The sequence below is a fragment of the Sceloporus occidentalis genome, unplaced genomic scaffold (assembly GCF_023333645.1).
Source record: "Sceloporus occidentalis isolate IW3139 unplaced genomic scaffold, rSceOcc1.0.p SCAF_50, whole genome shotgun sequence".
Lineage (NCBI taxonomy): Eukaryota > Metazoa > Chordata > Lepidosauria > Squamata > Phrynosomatidae > Sceloporus > Sceloporus occidentalis.
The window spans coordinates 3371870-3383731 of record NW_028317030.1 but is presented as its reverse complement, the minus strand read 5'-3'; the positions used below and the strand labels follow the sequence as shown (position 1 = coordinate 3383731).

Here is an 11862-nt window from a genome sequence, read left to right as displayed (position 1 = left end):
GAGTTCAACACCCCCCCCCCCTACACACACACACACACACACACACACACACACACACACACACACTACTTCGGGTACGATTTTACAGCTCCTGATAAGCGCCACCGCCAAACACCTCAATACGGTAACATCTTCCGAGCGATACCAGCCGTGCATGGTCGATCGCTTCTTAAACTTGCTACGACAGACGGGGGCTCCATATTTAACATGGCAAATGTGATAACCCCAGAGTGATCAAAAAATAAAATCCGCACCTATTGTGGAATGAGTTCTGTATTTCAGTCACTTCTCCGCAATACACTTTCTGTGCACGGTCAGTAGGCATCTAAATTTAAAATAAATCTGTATATATTAATAAAAAACGCAGCCAAATTCCCCTCTCATGTATAAAATCAAACCTCAACTCCATCCTCCAAAACTGAAGCCAACACACACATCAGACTGCTTGTAGCATTTATTACACAATTGGTGAAGTTAAGTGCTTTTTGTATTATAAGCTCCAATGTAAACACATAACGCATAATAAATCTACAGTGGCGAATACGGGTGCCGGTAGGTTAAAGTCCATAATCCACAGCGTCCACGCTGTCTTCATTGTATAGCTTAAAAAAGCCTCGGAACTGATCAGGCTCGGTGAACGTCTCTTTCACGGCCGGGTCCTGCAGCATGTTCTCGTACCACTGGCCAAGTACTCCAGTGATGGCTCTATAGACAGAAAACCAAAGCAACAAAAAAGAATTAAATTCAGGGTCTGGGAAGGCAACGACTACTGTAACAATTACAATTGTTTGTATCTACTTTAGTCTGGAAGCAAATAAGCCACAGAGATGAACACCTAGCCTCCTTAATAATAAATACGGGTATTGCCAATGATTTCAGTAGTTTCTTTTTTTGCCCCCAAAAATAAACTCCTAACGGGTAATTTGGGGGAGAAGGGTTCCAGAAACAACATTTCACAGCTCTAAGGAATGTTCTAAGGACTTGATTTTCCTGTGACTGCCAACACGGCCCCAACCATACCCTGGGGGCCACATATGTAGTTACACCTGTCTCAGTGGTTGAACATAGCAAGTCCTACGATATAACAGAATATATAAGAAAATATATATATAATATACATATATAATAAAATGTATCTTACTCCTTCATGTCAAAAGCAACTATGCGTTCAAACCAAGGCCAAATCATGTAGTCTATCATGGACACTGAATCTCCTCCAAAGAAAGCGGTGTTCCTTTTAGCCAAGCTCTAGTGGATGAAAAAAAAATGAAAATATTAATATAAAATTACTTATAGCTAACGAAAAAGGTATACGTTTAGATCGTACAGACGTTAAAAGCAGTGTTTAATAAAGGACCAATTGGACATTTTTGCTTATAAGAGGCTGAGATTGATGCTGGTTACTTATATACAATACCGCCAGTTAGTGAATAGTTTATTTTAGTGCAGAAAATGTGCTGTTGTGGGGTGGCTCGGAGAAGCTGGAGTGACTGCAGTAGTGATTACAGGGACTGCAGCAGTTTCTGAGTAGAGTTTAGTTCACTAACACAGTTGGCCATTTATGCTACGAGCCAAACCTGTAATTTTTGGGCAAGTTAAATTTTCATCATATCTATTATTCTTCTTCATTGATAAATCGGAGAAATTCAGTCCTGTATGTGCCTCCTTCTGCACCCCTTTGACCTGGGGGAACCTTTTTTTTTTTTTTTAAATTCTATAATAAAAAGTGAGTCCAGAAGGTGTCAAAGACCTCCTCCTTTTGGACCCCCCCCCCCAGATTGTTATAATAAAAAATAAACTAAAAAAGGCCTCCCGAATTTCATCCGAAACGAACGGCGGGGGAAACATAAATATAAATAAAACAAACACACACATATACATACACACACACACATCATACACACACATATACATACATACACACACATATAGCCGTTTCTAGTCGAAAGGTGTTATTACCTCACCCAGTTTCTCGAGTTTTCCCACAAGCTCTCCCTTTAATTCCGTTATATCCTGGTTTACCTTGTTTGCGTTGACAATTTTATAGAACGTGGGCAGGACCTGAAGAGGATAGAGAGGGGTTAGTTAACTGCATAACATTTATTACATTCCAAAAACAGATCTCATTATCAATAAAACTTAGCTATGAAAATAAATACAAAGTTAAAGGGACAGCTTAACATCGCAGGCAGCTTCACTGTAACATGCATTCTTTAAAATGGGGAAAAAAACCTATTGCTTAACTTAGGGTGAAGCTGCAGCTTCCCATCTCCTGCTGCACGAAGTAGCCAATCAGCAGCAGAGAAACACTCCCATTGAAGTGAATGGGATTGGGGATAGTTTTCTGTGCATGCCCACGAGGGGTGGGGGTCTCATTAGACCTTCCCATGGGTTTGTTGAGCCAGCGTTGGGTCTGACTGGTGGCAAGTATACCATGTGTCTGCTGAACATATCTGCTGCACTGAACGTAGCCGGGGGTATGACGGGAAACCATGAAAAACTAGAAAGACAACAAAGCATTAGAGCGCGTATGGCGGCTCGAGTGTCCCTTTAAGCGTTGATAGTTTTCAATGCACTTTAAGAATTCTAGTCAGCCACAAGGGCTTGAGATAAGGTCATAAGGTTCATGGCTTTTTGTCTCCTTCCCCATTCTTAAATAGGCCGTCTCATTTCCATGTGTATGCATGCGCAAGCCCTTGTCTCTTGCCAGGAGGGTTGGGTGTTTCATCGCATTACAACAAACAATTGAGCAAACACACCCCAAAATAGAAATGGGGTCTGAAAATACCAATTTTCAATTGATAAAATTAGAAGCAAATCTGCCACATACAGCGGTTGGGTGGATGGAGCACTTCATTCACAGCCGCAGTCATATCAAGACCCCACTTGGATTGAAAAGGACAGTTTAATGTCCTTGGCAGCCCCACTAAGAAGAATGGATATTAACTTACTCTTTAATACGCATTCTTTATTAAAAGGAAATAATAAAACCATATGCTTGAGGAACTGCAGCGGTCCTCCTCCTCCAAACACATCTCCTGCACAGAAAACGGCTAGAGGGTGGGAAGCGGGGCAAGTGAATATGGGGGAGATTCAGCCGAACCCCCATGCATTAGTAAGGAGAACGTCGCAAAAAAAAAACAAAAAACGCCAAACGCGAGTAAACGTCCAACCGTTCTTACCCCAGAGAAACGTTCCAGCGTCATCTTCTGCAGCGCCTTTTGGTAGGGGTCTTCTGGGGTCAGCTTCTTTCCAGGATAGACCTCGTCAAGGTAATCACAAACCACCGACGACTCGTAGATAATCTCACCCCTACTAGTCTCCAGAATAGGGACCAAGCCAAAGGGATTTTTCTCAAACAGCCACTCGGGTTTATTCTTTAAATTGATGTTGATCACTTCGTGCCTTGAGAAAACAATAAATAAAAAAATCATAAATATAATAAATAAGTAGCATTTAAGGATTTTCTTGGAAATCTGAATTTAAATAGAGTTAAAAGGTACGAGAGCTAAACAGGGATCCGCCGAGCATCACCAGAGCATCAAACCTTGTTCATCGCTCGGGATCCTCTATTAATGATAATTAATAATGATAATTAATGATTACACTACACCCCACCCCCACCCCAGAGGGATACAATGATTTCAGTGTTCTATAAAGTAACGGTTTGGGAAATACTTTGACACCATGTTTTAATTGTAACTATTAGGGGATGTCGTATCTCACAGGTTGGTTTGTTTATATTTTGTAGGATGATGGAAAATGACAGGGATCGATTCGTTCAGAACAATGGTCTATGTCTACGACATTTAGCGCTATTATCATCCTATGCCAATATACAGATTATTAAGAATAATTACGCCCAGACAGTATCCATTGTGCACCGCGATCAGCGACGCAGCAGCAGGGGATACACTTCTGGGTGGGAGTAATGATGTCGGGGTCCACCGACGCATTTCACTCGAGGAAGCGCTGCGATAGGGCGAAACGCGTCGTGTCTGCCAACATCATTCTGGACAGTTTAATACGCGCATACTGGTGTTTTTGATGAAATGTTACAACACTACATTGTAACCCCTCTCTCCTCTGTTTATTACGGTTTCTGATCTCCGGGGGGAGAGTTGGATTGGAAGAGTGACGAATTGCTACTGCTGGAGATCATAACCACAGAAAGGAAAACCCGTATCACAGATCCTGCCTTAAAGTTTGAGCAAACTAAAAATCGCATGCACTAATGTGTGTATTATTGCTGGAGTGTCCCTTTAAACAACTCCCCATACTAATATAAAATATATCTATATACACACACATTATATATATATATATATATATATTATTCTTGAGATACTTACTTAATGCCCTTGGCCACTAAAACCAATCTTGGTCTCTGTGCAAAGGGGCAGAATCGCATGCTGTAGAGACGAATTATTCCTTCTGGCACCAGCCCTGGAACAGGGGAGCCTAAACAGAAATAAATATATGCATTATATAAATGACATATTATATCATGTTATATAGCGAGTACAAATACGATATACATATTATGTGCCTAGAAAGAGGAGTAAAACCACCAGAGCAAGGACATTTAAAAAAGATGGAAGGTCAATGTTATAAAAAGCTAGCTTAAAGGGTAGTAGATGCCTTGAACAGACATCCAGTGGAAGTAGTACTGGCAAACATTACAACACAGCTACCCTTATCAGTCCCCATTGGAAAAGCACACAGGGTCTCTCCTTACCCGTAGTCACTTGTGTTCGTACATAACACGTTCAGCCCCCTGAATCCAACTCTTTATTCTGGTACGGCGCTATGCCTGCCAGCAGTACTCCATTAACACTATAATCCTATAGTACAGCGCTATGGAACATGACGGTGCTATATAAATCAATAAATAATAACCCCGAACTTCTGCTGCTAGTTAACGTACTTTCATCCCTTATAAATCCCTATAGGGAGACGGGTAAGCTTTAAGGGCCCCTACGTACCAATATCAACATGCTATGTCTAGGTCTTCCCGTGGCACTGAGAGGGTTAAGGCATATGTATACGTCTTAGCCTTTACAGCCATGCATGCAACATGAAAGCGCCCTTGTTGTAAGCATCGGTGTGGATTCACTGAAGGGGTTAACGCCACACAGCCTTCCGTTTGCAGGCACCGCACGCCTCGCCCCTCGGCAGCCATAGAGGGTTTTACCTTTTGCCAAACTCTTCTGCGATCCGGTCATGGTGGCTGAGGGTGCAGGCGGCCCCTGTGTGTGTTTTATAAGCCCAGGAAGGAGGTTTTACCGGCCGAGGCGTTACCCTCCCCGCCTCCTCCCCTCCTGTGTAAAGATCACACGCACTCACGCACATACACACTCACTCACACGCCATAGTGGATAGGGGTGAGGGCGAGTCTGTGTTTTGCAACAGCTACACGTTTCTGCAACGCTACAGGCCAACGTGTGAGTGCCCTATTTTAACCCCTTCCTTACCAAGGATTTTTTAGTACCCCACGTACATTTTTGGGGGACATTTTTACCCTATTACTATTTGTTTTATATAGCGCCATCAAATTCCGTAGCGTTGTACAATGGGTAGACAGGACATAACAAGTAGTATGTAACAGAACAAATTGACTTACAGAGACAACAGGTGAGGCGGGTCCTGTATGGGGCCCCCATTCTGCAGTATGGAAAAGGGGGGATCTCGATTAAACTCACATCTCTAGATTGTAAACTCCTTTGAGCCAAAGGAGCTTACAATCTAGAGATGTGAGTTTAATCAAGATCCCCCCTTTTCCATACTGCAGAATGGGGGCCCCATACATTGTGTACATTTAAAAGGACCTGTGAGCTATCACCATGCATTACAGCCACGTGCGTGTGATGGCGGTAGGAGAGTCCCTTTAAATCGTAGATCTCCTTACTGTGCGATAATTAGGGATTATTATAGAATAATATTTACCCTTCTTTACTAAGGCTATGTTGCTTCCTAACGCCTGGATCATTGGATCCCATTATGTTTACTGAATGTCTAACCGACCCGTAAAGTGGCATAAAGTGTTTGCATACAGACCACAGACTCAATAAGCTGTGTTTACAAAAACAAACTAATTGCGATTTGGAGATAATAATAATAATAATAAGAAGAAATAATAATATTAAGAAATAATAATAATTCATTAAAGCGGTTCGTTGGTGTCACAAATTTAAAGGGACACTCTTGTCATCATATATGTTTTAATGCTTATGACAGATCACAGCTTTCCTTCTTACAAGTGCATTGGGGGGGAGGGGTCTGTAAAATAAGACCCACGTGCATTTGCCCCTTTCCCCACCACCTAGCCACCACCTACGCAGAAGATGCATTTGGCAAAACGGGTGGGTCCAAGACCCCTGTGCCCAAGCGCTGTAATAGATTTCACAGGGAGTTGCACACACATGGACCACGGGGGGGGCTGGGATGGGGGGCTGCAGCTTCTCCTTAAGGCAAGCACAATTTTTTTTTTTACTTTACAATGCATATGAATGTACTTAAAATGTCCTTTCCTGTGCATTTGTTGTTCCGGGGGGGCTTCCTGTGACACTGGAGTGTCCCTTTAATAATCTGAGCCAATGCCGGTTCAGCGTGACTCAGCGTTACAATGTATACAATGTAAATGTCATTATACAGCTGGAGTGATTTGCACAAAAACGTCCAGAGAAGGAAGGGTGATATTTTCAGACGCTGGTTACAAATCACTTATTTATAAATCACTTATTCACCATTTCTTTGTTTACCGATTGTATGCGTTTCCCTTCGCTGATACAGTTAAAGGTAACTTATGATGTCAGATAAGATCCTGCTGGCTCATGCATTTTATTTTTTTTCTCATTCCGTGCAGAATTTTATGTTTCATCATAAGGGCTGCCTGGCACTAAGACAGACCCTGGGTCTAATGAGACCCCCATAAGAAGAACCTCAATGAGGGGCACTTTCCTGGTATGGAAAACTGAACTGCAGCTTCTCCTAAAGGTTTTTTTTTCCCCATTACATGTTAAAGAATACACATTAAATTACTTACAATGTACTATAGTAACTATAGTATGCATTCTTCATTGGTGAAGCTACATATGACGCCGCAGTGTCTCTTTAATGCCCTAAAGTGTAGGTATGGTCATGGCCTAAAATATTATGGGGGGCACAGTCCCAACTCCCATCCCCCCTCGCCCGGGACTGTCCTCTTATCCTGGGCTTCTTCTTCACGCCCCAGCACTCTGCCTCCAGCACTCAATTCCTGGGTTTTCTATGTTTTTCTTTTTTATGAATGCAATTTTACACAGAATGACTTTGGAGATTCCTCCCATGTGCCCAGTTTGCACCAGAACCTCCCATTATAATTAGGAACTGCGTTCATTTTATCACAAAAACTCCTGCCCAACCTTCAATCTGTCTTTTGAGCTTCTGCCACCACAACTCTAGCCAAACTCCAAAGGATGGATGTGGCTGTCTGTAGCACCTACACCTTTTGGAACAGCCTCCCAGCAGAAGTGGTAGAGCTTAATACAGCGAGGGAATTCAAACACGCTTGGGATGGGCATACGGCTCCTGAATCTAAGGACAGGGCTTAATGAGTCTTATCTGCTGATAACCTCACATATTTCTTCTGTTATATAACTTCTGTTCCATCTGACTTGGAACCTGACTCAGCATCTTCTTCGAGTTATTTAACTCCGCAGGAAGTAACCCAACTGCGACAGAGTGAGACAGTTGGGTTTGGCTGCTGCAAATCATATACTTAGTCATCGTCATAAGGGTGGGGCTTTTAACGACAAACAGACCTTGGATGGGTGACATATAATGAATGACTCTGAATTCCTAACGTGCATAATGTGTTTTGTTATAAATGAGAAGTGAAAAGGAAACCCTGGATTGGTCTCGATCTCTCGATGTGACGAGCAATGCGCTTCTCTATAATATTATTATTATTGTTTTATATAGCGCCATCATATTCCGTAGCGCTATATAATAGGGCTATATTTGGTCCCTGTCCTACACCCACAAAGTCTGTCAATCTAATTTAATGGAATATACGTGCATGTATATGATACCTGGGTGTCCCTCGAAATCATCATTTTCTCCGTGCTAAATGTGTCGAGGGATTCTGCTTCATCCCGCTTCATGCATTTGCCGCTCTGCTTCGGTTCCTTGGCCGGCTGGAAACGTATTTGACTATAAACGTGTATGTGGGATGTGGGATGCTGTCCATACTTTGGATACATGTTGGGAAATATATGCTATTTTTCAATGCAGCACTGTATTTTTTACAATTAAGATAATAAGATACAATTATTTATATAATTATTTAAATAAGGTCAATTATTGTGTGTGTGTATATATAAATATTTATTTTTTCTGAATCAACATTAACTTTTAGCTATTCAGGAGCCGTATGTTTATCCCATGCAATGTATAAATCTCTGTTTCTTGCCATTTAGCTTTTATATTGGCACTGAGCTATTTCCCTTCTGGCACAAACAGTTGAGGATTACTGTAAGCTTGGGTTCTCGCCACCTAATGTATCGGTTTGTCTTAGTCTGTCAATTCTCGTCTTGTCAGACCCCTTGAATATATGTATTGTATTAAGCGCTGCATAGATTGTTGGCACTATTTAGATAAAAGATAATATTAATAATAATAATAATATTCTGACCTCTAGTTCCTAATATAGCCACTAGGGGGCGGCAAAGGCGCGCGCGTTCACACAGCTTTCTAGTTCAGCACATAAAGTGACGCTGGTGGTCTCGCTACAGGCTTTTTCACCCCCATCTAATGACCAAAAAAGCCGTAAAACAGGTAAGGGTTTCTACCCTAAGCGTAGAAAATGGAGGTAACCTGCCGGTGTTATCAGTGCTACCTAAAAATGCAAAAAACAACGTGTAAAAAACTCAAGAGAGAAAAGAGGTCTGTATTGTGCATGCTGGCCCGGGTCCTGACGCCAGGCTGCTGATACCAATAAAGTGTCGGACTAAGAGCTGAATGAGCGCCCAACGCGCTTTTCCCCGCACTTCATCCTGTTTGTCAACGGGCCCCTGAAAGTTTTGAAATCTGGACACATTATTAAAGCTCTTACACATTTGTATTTAAGCCCCTGAAGTAGCCCTACCATTATTCAGCCAAGAGTAAACTGAGATATGATCCAGCAAAAGAATAGTGAATCAGGATTATTATTATCTTTTATTTATATAGCCCCAACAATTTACGCAGCGCTTCTTACAATAGAAGACGAGAATTGACAGACTAAGACAGACCGATACATTAGGTGGAGAGGCTAGGCTCGCAAGCTTACAATCTTGAGGGAATGGGGGGACAAACATAAGGAGCAGAGAAAGGGTGAGAGGTAGTGTGGGGGGTATCAGTGACAGGGGAGTTATGGGGCGGCTTCTCAGAAGAAGTGGGTTTTGAGATGTTTCTTGATTGTTGGGAGGGTGAATGCTGAAGGTTCGGTGGAAGTAGATTCCAGAGATACGGGGCGGCCCGTGTGAAGTCTTGTAATCGGGAAAAGGCGAAGTAAGGAGGAGAGTCAAGAACCAGAACAAGTTCTTATGCATAACCCTCATTGTTCCCATTCTTCCGTCTACTAATTGTAACATTCCTAATGAAAGATAAGCATGGAGATGTGATGTATAAAATCAGCCTCATAGATCTAAAATTGCCATTTCACTTTATTCAATCCGGACGATCCAGTTGATAGGACAGAATGAAGTTACGCAAAATCGTGCCGCCTATCAGGTCAGTAACCAAGCAATGTTTACGGCTGAATGACAGGGATTGCATTTATTTCACAATCCTTGGAAAAAATTATTCTCCTTGAGAGAATTGACTTTAAGGATGGTCTAGTTTGATATTAATTGAAGTGTAGTTCTGTAGGACAATGGTTTCCAGACAGGCCCTCGTTACTAAAGTTTAAGGATTTCAGAATTACGTATTTTCTGAAAAAAACTCCACAATTTGAAGGTGCCATAGCAACAGCATCTACATTGTTCGGTGTTTTTTCCCGACTGTTTCCAGCTTGAGATCATCCATATGTGGGTTAAGGGATTAAGGTGCAGGTTGAAGAAGCCAGTGCCACCATGCAGCCCCACCAATGGAATTGTACATTGTAAGTAATTTAACCCCTTAACAACCAGTGGTGTGACAGAGGTGTCAGGTCAAAATGCTCAGCTAACGACCAATGACGTACCTGGCACGTCACGGCATTAAATAAGCTTAGAAAGCGATTTTAGATGTAATGGCTGGATTGGACAAATTACACGAGCACCGCAAAAACGTTAAAACAGCCTTGGTCAAAAAGGGTACAAAAAGGAAAAAACAGCCCGGCCCTTAAGGGGTTATTGTACATTATTTAGCTATCATCTACCTTTAGGAGAAGATGCAGCTCCAGAGTAGCAGTGCACCACCCCCTATGTTTTGGCTGTTTAAAGCAGACAACCCTTGGCAGGAAAGCACTCCTAATTAGTCTTGTGACACCCCTTTGGACACCTTGAGCAAGCCAATAAAGGAACAGGACCAGGGCCAAGCAACAGATGTGTTTGGCTGAACGCATCTCATGTAAGCCCAATAGCCGGGGTCAGATAAGAGTGAAAATGCAATGCAACTATTAATTTAAAGGGTACATGCGTCAAGGTGGAATGTCCCTTTAAATAACAATACGTTTTTGCCTACGCTACACAATAGAAATATATTATATTATATAAGTTTTCACGCGACATTTGCTCAGGATGCTAATGTAGAAGTAAAATAAAAACAAACAAAAAAATATTACTCCGCATAATCTTAGAAAAATGTAAATGGCTAAGAAGTATTTGCCTGGAGACAGAATGCAATAACTCCGGTTCAAACCTGATCTGTATTTTTTGTTAGAAGGCTAACAGAGAAACTATTCGCTCCAAGGCTTATATTTTAAAATCCTCCAGTACTGTTTTAAGGTTTGTTTTTGTATGTTTTCTATTGAAGGATTTTCCCTTTATTACTTATAAAGAAATATAATACTATTATACTCAGACCATCACACCCAGCTAGCTATGAAAGTATTATTGTCTCGCAAGAATATGGTATAAAAGTCAACTGATATCTGTCTGGCATGTTCAACTTGAACTCATCTGTTTCACTTTTGCGCTGGTGTTTGGTTCTAGAAATAGATCACTGTGCCCAAAAGAATAATTTGCCATCAATTACTGTTCTCCATTACAAAGCCCCTAGGCCTCTCTTCTTGTAGACTATAGAGTGTGGGGATATAATTGGTCCAACATAAAACATCTAGCCCCTAGGCACCGGTGAGCAGTAGGGTGCTCACTGGTACCATCGCCTGACATTGTGTTTATGAAGTCATGGAACATCACAAAGCTGTAAAGGAGTTAATATAGGCTGAGTTCTGGTTTTCTTCCTCCCCGACCACGGCTCCTCATAGGGCCAATCGGGTGAAATTGTTTCATTTCAACCCACAGTTAAGCCAATAAATCCCATAAGCTTTAACCTGTGGAGATGGAGGGGGTACACATAATGCAACAGTAGATATGATTAGTTGCCCTAATACATATTGGGGAGGCATTAAAGGTGGGCTCAGAAATAAAGCAAAGGATGGAAGGATTGTAATATAATTCAGAAATCGATATTAGAGAGTAAACAAGAACTAACAGCGGGTAGGAGATGTACAAACAGCCCAAAAGCACATTCCTCCCATACATGTAACAAACTGAAGAGCAGCATCTGCGTAGAGATTGGGGCATTTACTCATACAGACATTTTTAGAAAGATTCAAGTAATGTCAGTTTTCATATTCACGTAAGTAAAAATGTTTTCCTTATAGGAAACATTGTCCTTAAATGTAAAACTGCATAA

At 41.6% G+C, this 11862-nt stretch overlaps 1 protein-coding gene across 1 annotated transcript; it reads right to left on the bottom strand.

Annotated features, from left to right (window-relative positions):
• Positions 1–557: 557 nt before the first annotated feature.
• On the bottom strand, positions 558–5225 carry LOC149288661 (glutathione S-transferase omega-1-like). Its single transcript, XM_089491551.1, has 6 exons — positions 5195–5225; positions 4353–4461; positions 3183–3405; positions 1960–2061; positions 1142–1248; positions 558–705 (listed from the first exon to the last, which is right to left on the bottom strand). The coding sequence occupies exons 1-6, from the start codon at positions 5223–5225 to the stop codon at positions 558–560; spliced, it is 720 nt and encodes a 239-aa protein (XP_089347677.1).
• Positions 5226–11862: the final 6637 nt, after the last annotated feature.

Bases quoted from the DNA above. Each gene is read 5' to 3' on its own strand.
- LOC149288661 (XM_089491551.1), bottom strand. From the start codon at position 5,225: ATGACCGGATCGCAGAAGAGTTTGGCAAAAG. The intron at 3,406-4,352 runs GTAAGTATCTCA...TGTTTTCTCAAG, and splicing joins TTAGTGGCCAAGGGCATTAA to GCACGAAGTGATCAACATCA. The intron at 1,249-1,959 runs GTAATAACACCT...TTCATCCACTAG, and splicing joins AACTCGAGAAACTGGGTGAG to AGCTTGGCTAAAAGGAACAC.